The sequence below is a fragment of the Numida meleagris genome, chromosome 1 (genome assembly GCF_002078875.1).
Source record: "Numida meleagris isolate 19003 breed g44 Domestic line chromosome 1, NumMel1.0, whole genome shotgun sequence".
Lineage (NCBI taxonomy): Eukaryota > Metazoa > Chordata > Aves > Galliformes > Numididae > Numida > Numida meleagris.
The window spans coordinates 186,213,298-186,237,643 of NC_034409.1; the positions used below are offsets into that span (position 1 = coordinate 186,213,298).

A 24,346-nucleotide genomic window follows, 5' to 3' on the forward strand; every position below is an offset into this window, starting at 1 on the left:
GAGCATGCTGATGCGTGCAGACAGATGATCACAAATTGTTATGTTAATGCAATTTAAAAATATTTATCTGTTATAATTAAATTCACACAGCCCTCCTAGTGTGGAGACATATAAAGATGCTTTATATTGTTACAGCTGCCACTTCTAGTGGTACAAGTGCATTAACACTGACTTACGTTGATTAAAAACAAATCACACCTGAAGTTAAAGCCACACAGGTTTAACTTTTACACTGTAATGGAAGCATGACATCCTGCAAGGAGATTTCTGCCTTGCTGCAGTGACTGGCATTTTAAACACGTCTAGAAAAAAGGAGGGGTTGTTAATTATCACTGGGAAGACAGTGATTAAAAGAAAAAAAAGCAAGCAAAACTAGAGCACAATAGAAACTTTCCCAGTGAGGAGTGAAACAGGGACCAGGACTGTGACACTGATTTTCCTGCGAAGCTTTCAGCAGGCAGATTAATCCCAGACACACCTCGTGCTGACCTTTATGCACGTACCTCCTAAACTTTCTGGGAGACTTCTCTCCCCCCAGCCCCTTGCTTCCTCCATCTCCCGGCAGGGCTGCCTGCAGAACCTGGTGATCCTGCTTTGATCCTGCTTCCGCACAACGCCGAGTAGCCTCCACCTCCCTTCCCCACTTCCCTCCCCAACTACTCACTCCCTCTCTCCCCTCGGGCTGGCAGGATTCCTGGGGCAGAGCATGCAATCAGTTTGCAGGGAGCAGCCGCAGCAACAGGAAAGATGCAGAAGCACAACCAGAAGGAGCACCTCTACAAGCTGCTGGTGATTGGGGACCTGGGAGTGGGCAAAACCAGCATCATCAAGCGCTATGTCCACCAGAACTTCTCCCCCCACTACCGGGCCACCATTGGGGTGGACTTTGCCTTGAAGGTCCTTAGTTGGGATGCTGAGACTGTGGTACGGCTGCAGCTCTGGGATATTGCGGGTGAGTACAGAAGGGAACCCTGTGCCCAAACCATCTAGAGACTATAGACAAAATATAGATCCCAATCTGTTGGTACCAGTCTTTAAATTGCCTGTGTGGTGAGAGGAGATTGAGGAGAGAAAACTTTAAGGTAGCTTGAGATTTTGGAGTAGCCACAAAGCCAGCAGATGCATAAACAAGGGATGTCAGAGCAAAACTTGTCCTGCCTGATTTTTCTCCCAAGCCCTCAGACCTGTATGGGGACACAGACTCCTCTCTCCAGGTGCCCTGACTCTTCCCTGCAGCTGTCACATCATTAGACTCACAGATCTCTGCTCTGAGAGGGAGGCTGACAGGAATTTCTTGGTTCGTCTATTTAAGTTGGTGGAAGAGATGAGGGATTCAGTAAGATGGCTAATGTGATTTTTATAGTTAAAAATAACAAAAAAACCCATCAAGGTGTTATTTTGATCACTGTATGTTCCTTCCTTCCTTTCCTTCCGCTCTCTTCTACCTTCCTTGTGCTCAATAAAATGTAGAAACCTCTGCAACCATTTGAAAAGTGTTTGTATTTGGCCACACTTCTGGTGGTTAAAATGTATTTGGTCAGATTTACTTGTCCTCCAAGAAAAAACTACCTTTTATTTTACTTTATTCTAGAATAAAGAATCTAACATCAAGCAAAAAAAAAGGTAATTTAATCTTGGAGGGTGATGGCTGGGGACAAAAAGAGTAAAGAAGTCCATCTCTATATGTGCATATTTACATTATTAAAAATAGGGAATTGACTTTGTTATAGTCAGTGGTTTTCTTTTATATTTGGCTCCCAAATAAAACTACAGCTTTTACTTTTTGCCAGCCCCCTTCCTAGAATTGAAAGATTTTTGAGTCGGTGGGCAAAATAAAAGCTGTGTGTGGCATATTGCGTGTGCTATAGGTAATCCCTCCTCATGCAGTGTACATGAGAATCCAAGTTCAGCAAAAACACGATAGCTTACAGCTGAAAGGAGGGCATCTTTAAAACTCGAAATTAAGAAGCTGTGTTCATTAAGTAGGGAATGGAGGTGCATATTGCATCAGCTGTTAGGCAGCTGTGCCAGCCTGTGGGTTCAGGGGTCTAATAAGGAGCTGTATCGAGTAAAACTAGTGAAATAGGAAAATTCTTAACATTCATATCCATGGAGGGAGTGCCTTTCTTCCACAGTTAGCTGGCTCGTATCTGAGCACTGAATTTGGCACCGAGGTACTAAAACTTATGCAACAACGCTGCTTTGTGCATACCCTCAGCCTTTTCACACAACCGTATAGTTTGGGGGCTTTATGGTATCAAATAACCCCATGTCCAGTATTCATTATTCCAAGTCAGAGTAATGGGGAAAGCATTGCTTTTATTGCTCAGCAGTGACTGATTGTAACGATAAACATGTATACATCCAGCAAAATTTTTCTGCGTGGGAGAAAAAAAGCTTTTAATAGTAAATTCTGAATGCATTAGGGACTTAAGGAATGTATTTTGCATGCTTTGTTTCAGAGATTTATTACACTACTAATCATGTGCTGGTGGATCATATGATGTAGCTTTCAGTCAGGCTGCAGAAGCAATTACACCGAGTTGTAGTACTGAATGACTAGCATGCTTTCTGAGTTATCACACATGACAGAGAGAATTACAGCACAGTACTAAATTTCATATGAATTGCTCAATTCAAAGCATCTCTGTGAAGGTCAAGACAGTGGCCGGTAATAAACAGCGCTGTCTCAGTTTTAATGACTTCTGTGTAAGGACCTGTAGCTGTTGATGGCTATACATAGAAAATAAGTTCTGCAGGCAACACTCTCCATTCAGAGCAGTGCGGAGTTACAGTGAGTAAGGCATTTGGCTGGTGAGAAAAAAAAGTGTTTAAAAATGAAAGTAAAGTGAAACTGATTGGGCATATGGGGGGGAATGGAAATACTTTGTCCTTGCAGTAGCTGTCATATGTCATCACTTGCAAAACACAGATATATAGGGGTAGGAGCAACCCCTGTCTTTTGCTAGAACCTTTGTGACTAGGTTATGTTTAGCTTTGGGGGTAAAATTGTCATAGAATCGCAGAATAGTTTGGGTTGGACGGGACCATAAAGCTCATCCAGTTCCAAACCCCTGCTGTGTGCTGGTTGCCACCACCAGCTCAGGCTGCCCAGGGCCTCATCCAACCTGGCCTCGAGCACCACCAGGGATGGGGCACCTGCAGTTTCTCCAGGCAGCCTGTGCCAGCGTCTCACCACCCTCTGAGTAAAGAATTTCTTCCTAACATCTAACCTAAATTTCCCCTCTTTTAGTTTAAAGCCATTCCCCTTTGTCCTATCACTATTAAACTGTGTAAAAAGTCACTCCCTTTCCTGCTTATAAGCTCCTTTCAAGTACTAGAAGGTCATAGTGAGGTATCCTCGGAGCCTTCTGTTCTCCAGATTGAACATGCCCAGCTCCTTCAACCTTTCTTCATAGGAGAGGTGCTCCAGCCCTCTGATCATCTTCGTGCCCCTCCTCTGGACTCACTCCACCATCTCCGCATCCTTCCTGTGCTGGGGTCTCCAGGCCTGGGTGCAGTACTCCAGCTGGGGTCTCACAAGGGCAGAGCAGAGGGGGACAATCCTCTCCCTCTCCCTGCTGCCACCCCTTTGTTAATGCAGCCTAGGATGCTGTTGGCTTTCCAGGCTGTGAGAGCACACTGCTGGCTCATGTACAGCTTTTTGTCCACTGGAACCTCAAGTCCTTCTCTGTAAGGCTGCTCTTAAGGAGTTCTTCTCCCAGTCTGTACTCGTATTTGAGATTGCCTCAACCCAGGTGCAGCACCTCGCAGTTGATCTAGTTAAACCTAATTAGCATCTCATGGACCCATTTTTTTTTCAAACCTGTCCAGGTCCCTCTGGATGCCATTTCTTCCTTCTATTCTGTCAACTGCACCACTCACTTAGTGACATCAACAAATTTGCTGAGGGTGCACTTGATTCCACTGTCTATCATTGATAAAGATGTTGAATACAATGCATTTTCTCTCTTCAACCAAGCTTAAGGATGTTGGCTTAGCATTTAGGACATTTTGAAAAAATTGAATTTTTTTTTGAATTGAAATTGGAGCTAATGCTGCAAATGTGTCTATATTGTTTTGTATCCTACTTGTATATTAATACATATGTGTGCATATGTATATATATCAGATATCTCTGCATCTCTCACATTCTCACCTCCTCCTCCATACAGCCAGTATTACTACCAAGCATAATGTGTATTCTTACTTACACTTCACTGTGTGCATCAGTGAAATTGTTTAATAATCTATAAATAATTTCATAAAAATGTTTTGAGTTAAATTAGTGTGTGAAGCTTATTTATATTATTTGTAAGAATATACCTGGTTATATCATGGGTGGAGTTGTGCACTCCATCCACCAAAGAACAGATTTTACCTATTACGTACCTCTGATTACAGATACAAGAATAGGTACACATGGTAACATTCTCTTTGTCTTTAATTTCATCTCAGTAGTTTCATTTTGTTTCACTGAATGTCCAAAACAACCTGCTATGGTATTCATGTACTTCTTGAAGCGTGCCATCACCTCTACTGCTGTGTGAAATATCTTGAAATCTTGCTCCTCCATCTTTTGTTCTGTTTTTTTTTTTTTTTTTTAAACTATTCTGTTGCCTCTTTATGAACATCCTTTGTCAGCAGGTTGTTAGAAGGGAAGCTTTAAAGGAAACAGTCATATTTTGAACTACACTCTTACAACATAGGCTCACTGTAGTCTGCCCTCTGGGGTAGCTCTGCAGAAGAAACCAGCTATTGCAGACAGCATGTCCAGATGTCTTTGCTATTCGCTTCTCTGTAAGGCTCCTCTCTGTGCTGTTGTCCATGTGTTGTGCCCACAGTGCTTGGTGAGCACAGCCATGTGGCTTTTCTGCAGCCCAGATTTAGCTGCAGACTCACTGCAGGCAGCAGCTCTCTGGGGGAGGCGTGGGGCAGAGTGCAGCACTCAGAGCCTTCCCCTCCCGACTTTCTTTTTCAGAACCATTTCAACATTGCTGTTATCCCTCCTGCTGTGCATGTGTGGGCTGCATTATTCACTGTTAACAAATTCATGTTGATTTGCTTTTACAAGGCTGGATCTTGACTCATAAACAGTTGGTCCACTGCGTTAGAGACATCCAGGCAATACCGGTGACAAAAGACCAGTTTAATTTCTTTTCCCTCCAATTTCTACCTTTAGAAACAACAGTATTTGCATGTCCTACACTACACTGGTAGTGGTAAATTTGTTGGGACTGTTATACTCCAGAAGGAGTAAAGAGACTATTCACTAACACGAGGCACAATGTATCCTCGATGGTTTAGGTTTTTAGTGGCTGCTGAAGATTTCAGTACCTATGCATAAATAAGATAGTCATGGCGGTTTCCAGGCTAAGTTACCTTGAAATTACTGTTCTACATTCACAATTATGTCCCTCACTGTGGCGGTTTTGTTTCAGAAGTGATTTGATGGGATTTGTGGGCCTGATCCAGCCTGCAGGTTGCTTTTCCACATTTTGGCATTCCGAGTGCAGGGTGCTTTTAGGCTAAGTTTCAGTCCTACTTCTATGAAGACAATGATTTGACTTCAGGGGTGAAAATTCTGAAAACTGTTTTGAAGTAGAAGATTAAAAATGTTTAAATTTTTTGCACAATTTCTAGCTTCTCAGTTTTGGGTAAAGACCAGTGGTTCCCGGAAGCTTTCCCCTTGTAGGATGAGGGATAGTGGCAAGAAGTGAAACTCACTGTAAAACCGGGGTTTAGATGGTTTTAATCGATTGTTATCTAAGCTATTTTTCAGATACTGGCACTTTCTCATCAGATTTTATAACTTTATCAAAGATGATAGTGGCTAGTGAAAACTGTAGAGTTCTGCAAAAGTTATTCTTATATGGGGTTCATTTATATGAGCTATAAAAGTTCAGGTGTTGATTGCTTTAAGCTTATTAAATGATAACTCACCTTGCTGCAGAGGTGCCTCTGATACCGGTATAAATGTGTGGACAAGTACCATCCAGACAGGGAATCCTTCTTTTGAATGGAAATCTTGTTGCTTTAGCACCTTCATCTGTTTGGGATCACTTCAAGTGGATTCATCTGGTTTAAGAATCAGACATCTTTTACTGAACAAGCTGAGTGTTAGCTACTAATGTTTTGCTCACCAGGGGGTCAAGTAAATAGTCATAAAATCATAGAATGCCCTGAGTTGGAAGGTACCCTTAAGGATCAAGTTCAACTCCATTGTTGATATTTACCGGTTTCAAGTCTGTCAGTCCCTATGTTATGTTGCTCTGCCTCCATGAGTAAGCTTATGTGACCTCTTCAGTGACTGTCTTGGCTGAGAAGATGCCCTCTAGGTATCTTTTCTCAGATAGGGCTGGTGAATCCCAGTGGAGAGCACCATCTCACTGCACCAAACCCATCAGGCTTGCGGGGTTTGAATGCCATTTGCCAGTGGCCTTGCAAGAGGTGCAGGAAAGCACAGTGATCCACATCAAACAAAGGTTTAACAGGTTTCTGATTCTTCCCATTAAAAGCAAAACCCACCTGCCCCAGATTCTTGCAATAAAGGAGGTTCTAATGTTCAAGACTGCCTGTGCGATACCACTGAATACCTAATGGTTGATCTATTTTCTAACATAATTACTGCCTAAGCCATTGTGTTGCTGAAAACCTGGGGCCACGTTCTGACACCTTTAATACATCAAACATTGCCTATTTTTGTGAGTAATTCTGCAAAAGGAAATGGTTTTAGGAACGTTATCTATTAAGATAACTGTTCACATAGGATGGAACCTTTGGAAAAAAAGACTCTTCCTGGATGCTAAGACAATATTTTGCGCTGCAAGCACAGTGCAAACACAAAGTTCCCTTTTCAGCTTTGCCATTCAATTTAAATAAAAGTAAAGCCATTATGCAAATGACATAATACTAACAGTCTGTGATTACAAACTACCTCTTTTCAAAGTTTCATAATGTCTTTATGCCAAATATGTTCATATATTACTTGCAGTTGATAGGGAAAAGATCATTTAAAAAAGGGTTTAGGTGCTTTATTCAGCCATCAGCTTCATTTCTTCTCTTTCTTTGAAGTGACTTGTAATGGAGGTTGGTGAGCTCTGTCGGTCTGCATAAAGCAGCTTGGAAGTAGGAGAAGAAATTAGTGTCATAGAATTTGTCAGTGTTTTATGAGCCACTATTAGCCAGAAGAACACACTTTTGGACCCTTTCCTTCCTCCACCTTTGTGTTACATGATTTATATGCTGTAATGTAATGATTCAGTGCATGGTCTATGACAAAACATCCCACCTATCTTAGAGAACTGTGTCACAATGACTTACACAATGTGTAAGTTCCAAGTTCAGTTATTCTTGTATCTACATCACATCTGCAGTGTAAACAACTAAGAAATTTACATGAAAAGTAAGAAGTATCACTGCAATGCATCAAATACAAATTGTATTTGTTGCTGCTGACCTCACTGAGAAGATGTTGATCATACTTCCGTTTTTTTTGAACGTACCTTCTTGTAGATGAAAAACATTTTCTCAACAAGGAGATTGCTAAACAGCACATGACTTAGCCATGAATCTGATTTTCCCTTCTGAAAGGAATCATAAGACATTTTAATAAAGGTAACCATAAGATATTTTCAATGCAACCTTATATTTTCTGGAATTTTTATATTTCTATCTTGCTTTATCAGTGGAGAGAAGTGTTTGTTTAAGGTAAAAAAAAATCTAAGATGAATTTAGGGAAGACAGATACAGATTGGTTTCTGTGTCCTTCATAAGACCTTGGCATTCCTAGAACAACTATTGCTTAAAACCAAAGATGAACACAAATAGATGGTATTGTCTCTGTAATGTTCATTCAGTAAATTCCAAGGGCTGGCCCTAAGTCTGCCTGTTAAGTGCCATTTCTGTTAAATGAAACTGCATGGTCTAGAAGCCCAGTACTCAGCACTCTTCAGGTCTCATCCCAGCTTTATATTTGACAACACATTTCATCACATAAAACCTCCAGAGGTAACCTTCCTGAGGTCAGACAAACTGGAAATCTTCTTGTCTTTGTAACCTACTCAAAACTACACACATTGAGAAAATAAGGCTAGAAACAGGTTTCCATGGAGCACTATTTTCAAAGCTTCTTTTCCCAGCTATGGAAGCCTATGGTTAAATACAACACCTATCTTGCTTAAAGATTGCTGTTATCATTAGATGTTTCAAGTATTTAGTATTTACAATTGTTATTTTTTGGATCACAGCTTGGCAATAAAGATCAATGGAAATTCTTTTCACTTCAAGGAAAATTCTGTGTAATTTCTTTCCATTTTTTGAAATATTTTTTGTCAAATTTCCCATGAAAACAGCATACATATTAACAAAACTCTTTATAACCAACATATCACATCTTAACATCGTTAACTTTTTTCATTGTTAATTGTATGTAATGAAAGGCATTTTCAAATGTCCATGTTGAAACCGAATGTTACCTGTTACCTCGCAAAAAAAAAAACAACAAACACAACAAAAAATCCTCATCTCTAAATATCTTTCCATAAAACTCTTTGAATTCAGCAAATAAAACCATAAAACTTCTAAATAGATCTAGTGTGAAACTTCTGATGTTGTCTACTTTGACTTCAGCAAAGCCTTAGACACTGTCTGCCACAGTATTCTGGAAAAGCTGGCAGCCCATGGCTTGGACAGGTACGTTCTTTGCTCGGTAAAGAACTGGTTGGACGGCCAGGCCCAGAGGGTGGTGGTGAATGGAGTTAAATCCAGCTGGCGACCGGTCACGAGTGGTGTTCCCCAGGGGTCAGTGCTGGGGCCTGTCCTGTTTAATATCTTTATTGGTGACCTGGATGAGGGCATTGAGTGCATACTCAGTCAGTTTGCAGACAACACCAAGCTGGCAGGAAGTGTTGATCTGCCTGGGGGTAGAGAGGCCCTACAGAGAGATCTGGACAGGCTGGATCTCTGGGCTGAAGCCAATGGGATGAGGTTCAACAAGACCAAGTGCCAGGTCCTGCACTTTGGCCACAACAACCCCAGGCAATGCTACAGGCTTGGGGCAGAGTGGCTGGAAGACTGTGTAGAAGAAACAGACCTGGGTATGTTGGTTGACACTTGGCTGAACATGAGTTAGCAGTGTGCCCAGGTGGCCAAGAAGCCCAATGGCATCCTGGCTTCCATCAGAAATAGTGTTGCCAGCACAAGTAGGGAAGTCACTGTCCCTCTGTACTCAGCCCTGGTGAGGCCCCACCTCGAGTACTGTGTCCAGTTTTATGCCCCTCACTGCAAGAAAGACACTGAGGCCCTGGAGCATGTCCAGAGAAGGGCAATGAAGCTGGTGAGGGGTCTGGAGCACAGGCCTTATAAGGAGCAGCTGAGGGAGCTGGGATTGATCAGTGTGGAGAAGAGGAGGCTCAGGGGAGACCTTATTACTCTCTATAACTACCTGAAGGGAGGCTGTGGTGAGGTGGGGTTTGGCCTCTTCTCTCTTATAACTAGTGACAGGATGAGAGGGAGTGGCCTCAAGTTGCGCCAGGGGAGATTCAGGCTGGATGTTGGGAAATAGTGCTGCTCTGAAAGAGTAGTCAGGTGCTGGAATGGGCTGCCCAGGGAGGTGGTTGAGTCACCGTCCTCAGTGGTGTTCAAGAAACATTTAGATATAGTGTTGAGAGACATGGTTTAGTGGGGTTATATTGGTGGTAGGTGGATGGTTAGACTGGATGATCTTGTAGGTCTTTTCCAACCTAGCTAATTCTATGATTCTATGATTCTATGATTCTCCTCCCACCTCTTACTGGAGCAATATAGTTCCTCATATTACTGCTGTTGTGCTGGTTCTGATAATGCTTTCTGCTTTTGTGAGATTTTAAATTCACCTTTCTCATCTCTGTGCTTTGCTTCACCAGTAATTAAGTTCATAATGACTGTAATGTCTAGTGCAGCTCAAGAGCTTTTTAAGTTATGGTTGAAAATATGTAGAACTTTCATGCACAAGGAGATCAACCGGGTTAGATATTTCCCACGTAATAATGCAGTGTCAAGGAGCTTCAAATCTCATGCCTAGATCTTTTGTAACTCTTGTTTAAAATCCTATGAAGTACACCAAGAGCCATGGTACTTTCCACAGAAATCTGGCCACTTAATAAGATTGAAGTTCAAGCCTGTCATTTTGTTGTTACATTTCCTCGGATGCTTGCTTTAAAACTCCTCTAACTCCTTTTTCATGCTGTACTCTCATACTCATACAAATGAGTCTAGCACGCTAGTTATAATTGTTTAGATAAGTAGTAGCTTTCCAGAGGTGTCAGACTTACAAAATCATGCTCTATCTTCAATACTGTTCCACTAGAAAATGTGCTATGTGAAATACTGACTTAGATTGGAAGCAGTGATTTTTACAAGTTGTTCTTTTGTTTTCCTTCCCACATTCATAACCACAGGTCAGGAAAGATTTGGAAACATGACCAGGGTCTATTACAGAGAGGCCATGGGAGCATTTATTGTCTTTGATGTTACAAGACCTGCAACATTCGAAGCTGTGACAAAATGGAAAGAAGATTTGGACTCTAAGCTTGTTCTTCCAAATGGCAAACCTGTGCCGACTGTCCTCTTAGCAAACAAATGTGACCAGGGAATAGATGTTCTTATGAACAATGGCATCAAGATGGATCAGTTCTGCAAAGAAAATGGGTTCGTGGGCTGGTTTGAAACATCAGCCAAGGTAATGCATCAATTCCTTTTTAAATGTTTTTCTGTGTACAGAGAAACTGGTTCCCAAAATAGCTCACGCAGTTAAAATGTCTAACCTGCAATTCTTCTATCTTGGTGGATTTAATTAATGGTAAATCTGCAAATTCAGAAAGCCTTCTATGGTAATTTGTATTTCTTTTAGGTGTTTTATTCCAAAGCAAATTAGATACAACGATATGAAATGCAACTTCTCTGAGATCATAGGCCAGCAACAAAGTATACAACTGGTCAACAAATTACTTTGTAATAGCTAGGGGAAGATGACTTTTGGCGAGATGCAAAGACTACTTCTTACAAGGATATGAAAATATTTTCCATAATTCTTGCATTGAATATTGTCTCTAAATATTTATAAAATCACTGACCCTAAGAAATCTGATCTGAGACAAGAGCTTCATTGTGTTCAATTCCAGAAAGCCAATCCATGGTAGCACTCAGGAGTCTAAATGTTGTAAGTTCTCATTCTCAATGGCCTTTTCAGAAAAGTCACATAACCAGGGAGGAAGAGAGTATTCAAGCTTCTCTTATGTTTGGTTCTTTGCCTTGGTGTGGATTTCCTGGGTGACTATAAGAAACTCAAGATTAAAATCAGAAAGGCACTGGGATGTTTAGAGTGCAAAGACCCAGTAAATCCAGGTTGTGACTCCAATATACCAACTTGAGGTTTCTCATACAACTTCAGTATATGAAAATTTGCAGAACTGACATACTAAGACTGAGATTCTCTGAAAGGGAACTGTCTCACAGACTATATTTGACTATATGGCACCTGCGTATTGCTATAGTTTGTGAAAGATTGTTGTAACCTTGGGACTTTTCATATGTGTAGCTTAATGTGAACAAAGGACCCAAGAAATTGTGATAGAATATGTAAAAACTGTATTCCAAAAATACAGTAAACTTTTAATGAGGTTACTGTGCAGGAATTATGGAAAAATGCTGCCTCTAGATACACCTTGACAAGATTTCTGTTTATGAAGAAAGGATGTGACCAGGAATAAATAAATCTGCAGAACAAATGCCCACTATTATATTTTCAAAAGCTTTCGGTATGTTTAATCTTTTAAATATAGCCTTTGTCCTCCACTCTTTATCTAGAAAACTCCTTTGCATTTCCAGCCTTTTGTTTGCCTTCAGTTTTGGCTTGTATTCACAGAACTTAGGAGAGGAGTATTTGACCCCTTCTGATGTTGGATGGGAGTTTTTGGATGAATTTGTTGGTCCCAAGTACTTAAGTTCCACCCACATTTTCATCTCAGTGCCTGAATCACATTTTTCCTCTAACAGTTTTGAAGCAGAGATGAATTCACTGAGCAAGAAGCCTGTGGTGTGGTTGTCTAGACACCTCTCAGAGTAAATGGAGAAAAATGTACTCTTCTGTATCATTCTGAATTGGACACGTCTCCCTGAAAGGAATATTAGCTCTCCATTTACTGTCAAGAGATCTTAACTCTCTATATCCTCCATATAGCTGTCTAAAATTAGGTTATATGATTTGCACATGTGTGTTATGTGTGTAGTTTCGTGTATTATATGTGTGTAGTTTCTATAACAATGTAACTGATTTTTTTTTCTATCACATTCAATAAGAAAATAGGAAATCTCATATTGTGATTCCTATCATCAACAAAGGTATTTAATCAATCTCAAGTTGCTAGAACCTGAATTTATACTGTTCTGGTTATTTCATTTCTGTCATGACAATGATTTCTAGTAGAAGCTTTATTGTATTCAAAATGCTGATTTAAACACAACATCTCAATAGGTATTATGTTTATTATATTCTCTGATTATGAAAACTGCTCTCATCATTAACAACCCAGGGGACATTTAGATATTTTAAATGCAAACAGTTTGGCTCTGGTTTGGCCAAAATTGTTAGTAGACTGGAAGACAGAATGTTGCATTCAGTTTGTACGAACACCTTATGGAAGTTACTTAAGAATCATTGGATTGTATACTCACATTTTACTTTCCTGGTCTTGACATCTTCTAAAGTATTAATATTTAAAGGAAGTCTCACTTGTAGTCAGCAGAAGTAACAGCACATAATTGTCTCAAGCATTTTATGAATTTTGGTCTGAGATGTCATCATAGTCAGTGTCTTCTCTTTCCTACTGAAGGGCCTCCAAACTAGTCACTATTCAAAGTGCCATCTTCAGGGAAACATTTTGGTCTAGGTCCACCTGTAAATTATCATTCTCTCTGAATAGGGTTCTTCTCATTCCTGCTAATTTCTGCTGGATGAAGCCACTATAATCCAGTGTTCCTCTTCACAGCAGATTTTTGGTTGTCCTGGATAGTGTTTAGTTCTGGTTTAATTGAGAGGCTGAGATCTCTTACATTGGGTTCTTCATGATAATTATGGCAGAATGTTAGTGATTCCAGGAAAAAAGGAAAACCCACAGAGCAAAGCATTTGGAATAGCAGCTGCAAGTAGAAGATGTGGAATTTAGGGTTAGGGGAATTTATCAGGACAAATTATTTTTTTGTGTAAGAATTCCATATTCTGGCACTTTTCAGTTTTCTATTAGGTGTCTGTCTGCCTTTCAGGTCACAAGTAACATGAAATATCTCACTGTATTTGGGATTGAGCTCACTTATGACGTGTAATGTTGTATACGGCTGTTTTCTTTGGCACTACTTTTTCTTCGTTCCTGACATGTACATGAGTCTACATTTCTTGGGGACAAGAATAAATTCACTAAAAACTCAAGGTCTAATGGCAAAATCACCACCCCCAAAAAAAAAATCTTCTGGGCATGAGCAGCAGATTGATCTAAAATGCTTGGATCTATAAGATTTACAGAAGCAATGTGATGGAACAGAGGTACAGGATGGATCATTGTTTGAGGGATAGAGGTTTCATTATTCTAGTTTTTGATTTGCATCAGCAGCTGGTCACTGATCTTTAACCCATGAGAGAGGAATCTGAGTTCTATAAATCAGTTCCCAGCAAGCATCTGTCCTCTTCTTAAAAAAGAGCAACACATTTCTTGTGACGTGTATGAACAATTTCGAAGGTGGCAGAGAGATTCTGTCATGATGGTGGAGGGTGCTCAATCTTGGGCAGAATTGTGGAAATGCAAAGGACAATTAAACTTAAAAGACGTCTCAAAAGAGGAAAATTCAGTCTAAGTTTCTCTAAGCCAAATAGGTGAAAGATTTTGAGTTATTTAAAAACAATAATTTTCTAGATTCTTCTTACTTCATTTAGCTTAGAAATAACTGCTGGCCAAGCAGTCCTCACTTACCAGTGAAGACATGTGGGAATAGAAAGTAATCCAGCTATGACAAGACTTGTCTTCAATAGCCATTGAAGGGAGAAGTGAGAATTCAGGCCCCCATTACTGTTATCAGACTATTCTTTGAAGATACAGGCTAGGATCTGATATTCTGAGATCTCCGCATACGATCTCCATCCAGAATTGTAGGCTTTAAAATGATTCAAAGCCGAGTAATCACACTGAGGATGGTGAAATCACAACATTTATTGTAAGTTAGATCACAATAATTTCCCCATTTGTTCTTTTTTTTTACTAAACAGAAATTCTTATTACCATTATTTTAAAATATTAGTTGTAGCATGTATCCAGTATTCTTTCAGCCTAGGGCATATTAAATAATTGAACTCAGGTCTGGGGGAAATAAAAACCTGCCTATGGTTGCTATAGAAAATAGAAACTCTTTTCTCATGTGGAATAACACTGACAGAGAAGGGATCATATTGCAGCTAGCAGTTTTAGCAGTTCAAATAAGTAATAACTCTTTTTGTGGTATCCTGGAATAATTAGGCCTCCAGAGGTTTTCTGCCAACATGCTTGGAAATGTTATCGCCTTCATAACAAACTGAATATGATTTATGTGTTTTGGAAAAACAAAGGTGATTTTTTATAAAAATGCATCTTTTAGTTCCAGTTGCCTTGCATGCTATATGCGTATCTACCATATCTTATGCTGTCAATGGTTTGAAATTTTTTTCTGTGACACTGGCATATTACACCAAAAACATCACTGTATTATTCCCTGGTGCAGTTTTTCTTAATGACTTTAATATAAATCATTTGAGCCACCTAATGTATTCTTTTGTATCAGCTTGGATTCTTACATTAATCTAAAGGAAACATTCAGCCTGTTCTGTCTTCTGCTCCCTACAAAGACCGAACTTATTTTGGCAGTTTCTCATGGAAGAAGGACTTTGTTGGACAACAGCACAATGCAATATACTCATGATTTATATATTGCTATAAGTCCAGTGGAGAACCTGGTCTCTTTTACATGTGTCTTTGGTTTCCTCATATTGAGGTGCTCAAGGCCAGGCTGGATGGGCCCTGGGCAGCCTGAGCTGGTGGGGGTAACCAGCCCATGGCAGGGGGTTCCAACAGGATGGGCTTTAAGGCCCCTTCTGACCCAAACCACTCTATGATACGATATTGTACGATATTGTGAAAAGTGTATTTTTTTAAAGGAAGGAAATTTCTCGTTCTTGTTGCACATGTTATCATCCAGCATGTTGCCAGAGTAACTGCGAAGTCCACTTTCTTGAGACTTTATACCATCCTTGCCCCCATTCCCAGTTCGAGGCAAGCTTTTAACTTGTATTAGAATAGCATCACTGTCAAGCTTATTATCACTTCATAATGAAAATGGAACCGTGTATCAAACCAGACAAATTAGGCAAAACTGAGTGTGTTTGAAAATACCTGTTTCAGAAATGAATTTAAATGCCTTACTGCTTCCATAGCTGTGCTATGATTATGCTTGAGTTCCTCATTCCATGCTATAATCCTGCTCTCATCATCTGAATTAGGTAAAAAGACATTCAAATTTTGTCCACGTTGCCCAGAAGGAGTGGTAGCCATGCTTTTTCAGGTTCTTACCAGCTGGGGCTTGCAGACTGATCATTGAGGCCTTCACTCCAGGCTACTTGGACACATCCTATTTGGACCTGGAGAAAGTTATATCATCTTTCCTTCTCTAGGAAAGGTAGATAACAATGTGTCCTTACTCCAGCTTGTATGGAATGTAGTTCCCAAACACTGGACTAGGCATCAAGTGTTCTCTCTGCCACTATTCTGCTGGATGAACTTTGAAAAAGTCACTCTCTCATCTGACCCAGCCTCTTCTTCCAAGAAGAGACAGCAGTCCTCCTTGTCTTACATGTGAGCTCTTTGCTTGAACCAGGCTCTACCGTCTCTGTAAACCGTAAATTATTCTGACTGTATAATCATTTTGAAATCATTATGAAAGTTAGGAAAAAAAAAAAGATCTGTGCTGTAGGCTCACAGAGGAACATAATATATAGTTTTGATTTCTATAAAAGCAAAATAGATTTGGACATGTGTTTGAATTATGCAGCAGCTAATCTACTGATCTGGTAACTGAAACCAAAGTGATCCATTTGAGAATGCCAGATCCAATGAGAAATGTATTGCTCCTTACATTGTCTTTTTAATTTGCTCCCCCCCTCAAAATCTAATTCATCTCACTGCACGGAACCATAGAAAATACTTTGGCTTCTGCCATAAACCAAGAAATGAGGCTGACATCTCAGACAGAAGATTTCAGTTCAGATATACAGTCACTCTGTGTGGAATCCTCTGTTGATTTGGTTTCCTGGAACTAAAAGAAGAGTTGCTTCAGAGCGCACAATAGGCATCAAATCAGTCCTATAGCTCTCTGGGTCACTGTTAGGAAATGTATTATTTAGTACTGGTCAAAAGCTGTACGTTCACAGAATTACAGGACTGTCGAGAAAGGAACTTCCTGAGGTCATCTAGCCTGATCCCTTGCTCAAGCAGGGACACCTAGAGCAGGTAGCCCGGGATGGAGTCCAGTAGGGTTGTGAAGATCTCTGAATTTGAACAGTCTCCAGCCTCTCTGAGCAACCTGTGCCAGTGCTCAGTCATCCCCACTGTAAGAAATTGTTATGTTCAGATGCAATTTCATGTGTTTTACTTAATTTTACTATATCTGCTTCTTACATAAACCTGGACATTTTGACATTTCCCTACAAAAAGAAAATTCATAAACTTTTATTCCAAACACTCAAATTGCTCAGTTTAGGAAAATCTTAATTCTAAGGGAGTCTTTGGCTGAGCTCTGGGTTAGGACATGCTGCTCTTGTTCCTCAGCCCTGGGGGTTGGCAATGCAAGCTGCCTCTGACTGCAGCCAGCCTTTCTTCAGGCAGGCAGCCCTGAATCTACACGTGATCTGCTTCTTCTGATGGGAAGGTTTCTTACTGCAGCATATTCAATGAGCTCCAACAATTCAGCTCCAGAAATTATCTTGTTCTTGGTAGTGCAGTCACAGCAGTTTGTATCTATGAGTTTCATGTTCATGCACCTGGATGCCTTTTAAATTGTGCTGTTATGTTTTCCTAGAAACCCAACCACGGTGATATAGCACAACATCTTAATAAGTCTCTGCTGCCAGCACTTTCCAAGGGAGCTCTGATAAGGGACTACATGTAGCCATTCCCTCAAATTGGCTGCTCCAGAGGAGTGCAGATTAAAAGGTCTTTAAAACCATATCCCTGCTCCTGGATTTTAATGCATGATAGAAATAAAATGGGAAAACTCTGTAGTTGTCACTGGGTTCCACATAATACCAAGGCGTTCTGGAATTTGTAAATGTTTACTTAAGGGAAGTTGATTTCCTTCAGCTCCAGCAGTAGAGTCTAGGGTTCATGTCCATGGTTAGTAGATATGCTTGCATACACATTGTTAGAACAGAGTAGTTCAGTTGGAAGGGACCTTCAAATATTACCTAGTCCAACTGCTAGACTTCTTCAGGGCTGACCAAAAGTCAAAGCACATTAATGAGGTCATTGTCCAAGTGCCTCTTGAACACTGACAGGCATGGGGCATCGGCCACTTCTCGAGGAGGCTTGTTGTAGTGTTTGACCACCCTCACAGTAAAGAATTTTTTCCTAATGTCTAGTCAGATCCTCCTTTGGTACTTCTTACTGCTGTTCTGACATGTCCAGTCATCAGTTTGCCCTCTTGGCTGCCAAGGCACACTGCTGTCTCGTGCTCACCCTGCTGCCACCATTACCCCCACATCCCTTCCTGCTGAGATGCCACTCATCACCTTATCTATGCCCATGTCTGGAAGTTCTCCATCCCAGGTACAGCACCCACCATTTTTCTTCACTGAACTTCATGCAGTTGCTGATTGCCCAATGCTCCTATCTATCTACAACTCACTGCAAAGATTCTCCTCCCTCCAGGGAATCAACAGCACCTTCCATCTTAACATCAACAAACTTGCTAAGGATGCGTTCAACTCCTGCATTCAGATCACTGATAAAATGTTGAACAAGAGTAACTTTAGAATAGAGCGTTAGGGAACACCTCTGGTGACCATCTACCAGCCAGATGTAGCCGCAACCACTACGATGCTTTGAGTTCTGCCCTTCATCCAGTTCACCACCCAGGGTAGCATGAACCTGTTTTTCTCACAGCTGGACAATTTGAAGGGAAGGTGATCTGTAGCAATCATCACGATTCTTGTGGTGTTTCGTGTAGAACAAAATTTATAATAGAGGTAACAGTTAAACCATTTCTACATAGAAAGAGATTTCACTCTGTTCTCCCTCATAGATATATTTTTTTCAAAGATAGTAAATCTTATTTTTAGGCATAATGGGGTCTGTGTCCATGTTTCAGTACAATCAGTAGGATGTCTGTGTTTATTCTCCTCTGTCCAATCTTGCATCTTGATTGTTGTTTCTTTGTATTTGCTGGATGGATTTGCACCTGCTCCTTTTTCCCTGTCCTCCCCTAGATTGCTTTCCAACACCTCTTGTTCACTGAAATTGTCAGATCCCTGGGTGTCTGTTTGGATAGCAGATCACCTCCTACTCTCTGCAGCTGCTTTGCTCCCATAGAGAATATCGATTTTTTTCTTTTATTTATTTATTTATGTATTTCCCTACACTATAGGAGGAGAGGTGCAGAAATCAATATTTCATTAGATAGATCAGAATCAAGCAATGTCCGGTCAACAGAACTGGGACAAGCATTAGAGTTATAACAAAAGGCAACAACAGCATCAGAAGGGGAATGGTCAAGGCCTAGAGCTGTTCTGGTGGCATGAGCACAGGCTCCTTGCAGTGAGTGACTTAATGTGCTGCTTCTCACCTGTACCACATTCCAGTTGTCATCTCAACTATGGGAGAAGGCTAGAGTTGGGCACAAACTTAAGAACAGCCCTGCTGGCTGTAGCGGTCACCCCTCCTCTTTTGCTTCCTTGTCTCCTGGCAGAAATTTTCAACTGCACAGTTTGGACCATTCAAATAAATGTTCAGAAGTCACTGGGCCAAAAGCTGGATGGGAATATGACTGATCCAGCACACCCTATGTATGGGACCTTTTATTTATTTCATCATAGAATCACAGAATGGCTTAGGTTGGAGAGGACCTTAAAGATCACCCAGTTCCAACCTCCCTGCCGTGGAATTTATTTCTTTCCTCTACTTCAGAACCAAGAGCAGAAATTCAGTAGCATGGCTGGAAATGTAGTTTTGCAGGGTTGGTACTCTGGCAGGGAAGAATATAGGCATGAACTGAAAAGCAGCAGTTATTCAGATGGAATGGCCAGAGCTCAGCATAAACCTTGTAATAATCAGTAGGTCTGTGAAATGGTAGACTCAATCTAAAATGCAACTAGCAAAGGAATTAGCAATATGAGTTATGTTCATCATTTCATTAAAAAGGAGAAAGAGCAATGCAGAAAAACATTTCAATTTTTCCAAAACTAAATATTTTGAATTTTTATGTCAAAACAATATTCACATGTTCAGTTTTGGCTTCCTTCCCAAAAAACAAAAAGAAGGTTTAATAATCTGCTTTTGATTTTCTTTGAGTTCTAGCTGAGGTAGAACAGTATTGCTTTTCCTTCTGAATTTCTAGTCTCAGGATGGCCACCTACACCCACATTATGTCTTTGTGGGCTTGAGGTCAATCCCCCTTTCCCACTCAGATAAAATGCTGATCTTATGTCTCTGACAAAGAGGGTTGCTGTTAATACATGTCAACATTAATGGATTTGGGCACAATCTCAGAGAGTCACTAAGGCATTCTTGAAAAATTGCATGCTGCCATCCCACAAGAGAAGCAGTACATAGCTAAATGAAGTGCTTACCGGTCCATTAATAACAGAAAACATGATGGGAAAGACTCGTGTGGCTTTTTTTGCATTTAGCAATCCTGTTTTATCGTTAGCTCACTATGCAGCACTGAGACATTTCTCATCGTCTATTTTTTTCTAAGAAAATTTCACGGTGTCGTGAAAAAGACTTTTGGTGCCTGCCTAAGGAATTTGCTTGTCTGGTCCCAGAGGACCATGTGATGCTGTAGCACTTTGACAGCTCAGTGCAGACCTGATTCTCAGCTCTCTGTTACTTTCCAGGCATTAGTATGCAAATGGCTTGCTTAAAGATTTGATTTTTTTACAACCACTGGATATTCTTTATAGGACAAAGATCAGATATTTAAATTCTGTTGTGCCATTGAAGAATCCTGTGAATTGTTAACATTCATAGTTAAATCCATAGACTTCAAGTCTTTATTGTGGTGTGAAAGTGAGGCCAGTGGCGTTTGCAGAGCTTTGCAATAGATTGCAAGGGGATTAGAAATCAGCCTCACAGAATCCATTGCTTTGGCTTTTGATCTTTCATGTAATTGCACCATCTCTACTGAAACACACACATACACTTCAGTTTACTTTTCTATAGCTAAACTTCATATTTAAACATCTCATCTGACTTTTTTGAACACACACACAAAGGAAGTATTCCCCATTAAGTTTTGCAGGCTATTTTGCTAGTGTTGCTGCACTGATGCTGAGCATTTTCTGGAGGTGGACTTCATGGCACTGTGGGTGTGGGTGGCTGTGGTCTCAGTACAGCAAGCCTCAGGTACAGCTTAGAAACCTGGGACAGCCTTAGATTGCAAATAATATATAATTTTCTTGGAGCAAGAGTAGTATGTATGTATACATCAGAACATACATATATTTGTATAATGATTTACACGTGTACGTATTGTGGGAGTGTGATATGATATTCCATATCAGCAGTGAGTTTCAGTCTCTTGCCATAGAATCACAGAAGCATAGAATCATAAAGGCTGGAAAAGACCGCTAAGACCATCTAGTTCAACCAATAGTCACATAAAGTACACGCCAATAGCTAGAGTAGAAGAGCGCATTTTAAGCCAGAAATCCTGACTTTTCATTCCAGCCATACTGGTGGCTGACGTTAAAATATCCTTACTATCCTTACTCAGTGTTCCTGCTTATTTTATATACTGTGATGAGCTGCATCTCACTGAAGAGGTTGTTTCAGCTCTGCTTATTCTACAGTCAGAATAAGGGTTGCTGCAAATTGAACATGATGTGGAAGAAAGGTCCTTGTAGGAAAAGACGTGCTGTGCATTTTGTTCTGAGTCCCTGGGGTGAAGATTTCTGTCTTGAAAATGAAACCGATGGTGATATATCTCTTCTGAAGCAACACTTTGGAGATAACTCAGCCTCAACAAAAAATAACTGAGGAATCTTAATGATATGGAGCTTATTTTTGCTGTTTTGTGAATAACTGGAGATTGTATTATTTTTTCAACAAATCTGTTCATCTGAAGTTTCATTGAGAGCAGTGTATACATAAACCTTCCTGAAACTGTGGAAAAGTCTCTTAAAAATAAGAGCTATTAATGGCTGTAATTGCTGATAGAAAATTATTACTTTGAAAATCAGAGTAACAGTCATTCAAGTCGTGAAAAATGGATTTGAGAGCTTTACTTCAGGCATTTGTCTTTAACATCTCTTTAGCATTTGTTTGTTCAGTTTATTGAAGCAATCAAATCACCAAGACTTTGGGGTAATTTGAAGTGAGATCTGTGTATAATTTAACGGAGATGTGAATCATAAAATACATGAAACCTAACTAATTAAAAAAAAAAGTCTCCAGTAAGCATTATTTAGTACAGTCAATTTTTAAAAGCTGTTTATTAAGGAAAGTAAACTTCTGATGTTGCCCAGAGAAAAGTTTAATTACATGCAGGAAATATGCAGCACGGTGCAATTAATATTGACTAATCAGCCTCTTTCTCTTTCACTTGCAGGAAAATATAAACATCAATGAAGCTTCCAGATGCTTGGTGAAACACATAATTGCTAGTGAGAGTGATCCAGTTCAGCCCATTGAAGCAGATATTATAAAACCACACTTGAATTCCGGCAAGATTGTCAGTTGTTCAGCTTGTTTCAAATCCTAAGAGACTTCCAGACTATTGCAAGAGCTGAACAGCTATAATTCACAGTGTATTCTTTATCCAAAGTACCCACCCTACCCAGATTGTCCATAAACAGATTTCAGTTATCTCAAAAATATACTTAAATTTGTTCATAATTTTTTAACAGCTAAAATTTGTTGCAAAGATTTCATTGATAGCGACTGTTCAAAACTGCCATTGACTACTAGTCGGATAAGACTCCCGGTGATGGCTGTGTTTTCCTGGTTGGGTGTCACTACCAGTGATATCAAAACCTATTTCTCTGCAATGTTGTTTCTGAAAGCTCATTTTTGTGATGTTCCTGAAGCAATAACCTACTTGTTCCTTGGTTCTCCAGCCCATCCTCTCAATTCCCTGACCAGACAACCATCATCCTTACACTGTTTTGCTTCCCGTTACACTTGAATAATCTCTTTTCACATGAGGGAGAAGATGACAGTGAAGATATAGATGATAAGGGAGAGGCAACAAGAACATGCACAGTGAAATATTCCCAAGTTCAGTCTCCTGGATGAACTGGCAAGGCTGAACGTGCAGCAACCATTCATGTCATTCATTTCTCTACAAGATCTCAGCTTGTGAGACTGAAACTGCAGTAGTTTTTGCTGTCTCTCCCTGAAGACTTACAACAAGTAAAAGGTGATAAAACAGTGAATCAGGAGTAGTCCCACATGTGATGGAGCTGACAGTTTTCAGAAAGGTTATCTGTTCCAGAAATCCAGCATCTCCTCCAAAAATACTCAGTGATTTTGTTCCATTTTGTTCCTACCACTCCATCCCTCATGCCATGTATTCCTTGTATTCCACAAGTCCCTGAATGTATCCTCTCCATTACATCAATTCTTATAGGAAATTTTTTCATAACAATGATTAAACTTTGCAGGACCACATCTTCATTAAATGTTAGGATATATGCTTTCTGAGAACATTCTCACAGAAAACAAAATTCTGTGACTGATCATAGAAATCAAAATGATCATAGGAAGCAAAATGGAAAAGTCTTGAGGTTAAACTCTCCTGGAGAATTTGCAGAATTTGTTCAGCTGTGTTCTCGAAATGAAATGGCTGATTATCAGAATCTCATGAAATATACATGGACTCACACAGACAAGTGTCTGGACAAAGGTCTGGACATCTGGCTGCAGGTCCCTGCAAGACAAACTTGGCCTGTCTCCTGTCACAGACAAATCATTTCCACTTTCTCGTTCCCATTCAGCCTTTTCCTCCCTGAGCTGTGAACTGTCAGTGGCAAGACCTATCTTCTGAAATGAGTTTCTGTCCTTGGAGATGTGTGACACCATGGAGGGGAGGGGGCAGAGTCTTATACAGGTGTTTGCAGACATTGCTGCAATACTCCACAATACTTCTTGGAGACGAAGGAATAAAGCTCCCAAAGGCTAGCAAATAGGTGATGGGTAGGAAAAACAAAACAAAAATTTCTGTTGTGATCTTATACTGTGAAACCCATAGGGTTCAAGTGTCACTGCAACTCAGTGTGTTACTGAATGCTCTGTTACTATCTAGGCACTGCAGAGGAGAGCCAAGGATGGAGATTTGGCCCTTTCTGTGCTCCCCTTACAGCCCTAAACTGATACATTTTTTATCATAGGATTTTAGAATAAGAAAGCAAAGTTCAATTTTTAAAAATAAAAAGCCACATCCACAATTCACCTGTACACACACACATAGATGTAAAGCTTTATGTATACATATGGACTGGCTTTTTTCAAGGAGAATAACTTTCAGATCATGACTTCCATGTCATCCTTTAACACCAGCTCCTGCTACAGTCTGGATCAAACACATTTCTTCCTCAGTTTCCTCATCTGTAAAATAGGGATTGATGTACACACCTACCTCACAGCACTCCTTGGAAGTTACTGTTGGCACAGTGCCTTAATATGTTATACAAATGCCAAGACGTATAACAGAATGAATTATGAGTGCCCTCTAGCATAAATACATGGTGCTGTAATGCCCTAATGATTAAATCTACCCACGGCTTGTCTGTACTGCAACAATTAGCTCCAATTATTCCACCTCAGTTAACCTAGTTGGGGTTGTAAAGCAGCATGGGGCTGCATGGGATGATTTGATTAGCTGCAGATGTGCTGTGAATGGAAACTGGTTGCACGGATGTCATGGTACTGGTTTAATAATCTCAGCAGATAGGCTGCAATTTAGAACTACTGCCAGGTCAGTTATTTCAGATTTAAAGCATTATTTAAGTTGTATGGATGCCTTAGTAAGGTTAACACTTAATTCATACCTTCAGCTAGCACTGTGGGGAACACAAGCA

The 24,346-nt window shown here is 40.2% G+C and overlaps 1 protein-coding gene across 1 annotated transcript; it reads left to right on the forward strand.

Annotated features, from left to right (window-relative positions):
- On the forward strand, positions 446-22,865 carry RAB38 (RAB38, member RAS oncogene family). Its single transcript, XM_021388634.1, has 3 exons — positions 446-952; positions 10,440-10,720; positions 21,877-22,865. Exons 1-3 carry the CDS (start codon positions 748-750, stop codon positions 22,027-22,029), a joined length of 639 nt encoding a protein of 212 aa, XP_021244309.1. The 5' UTR covers positions 446-747; the 3' UTR covers positions 22,030-22,865.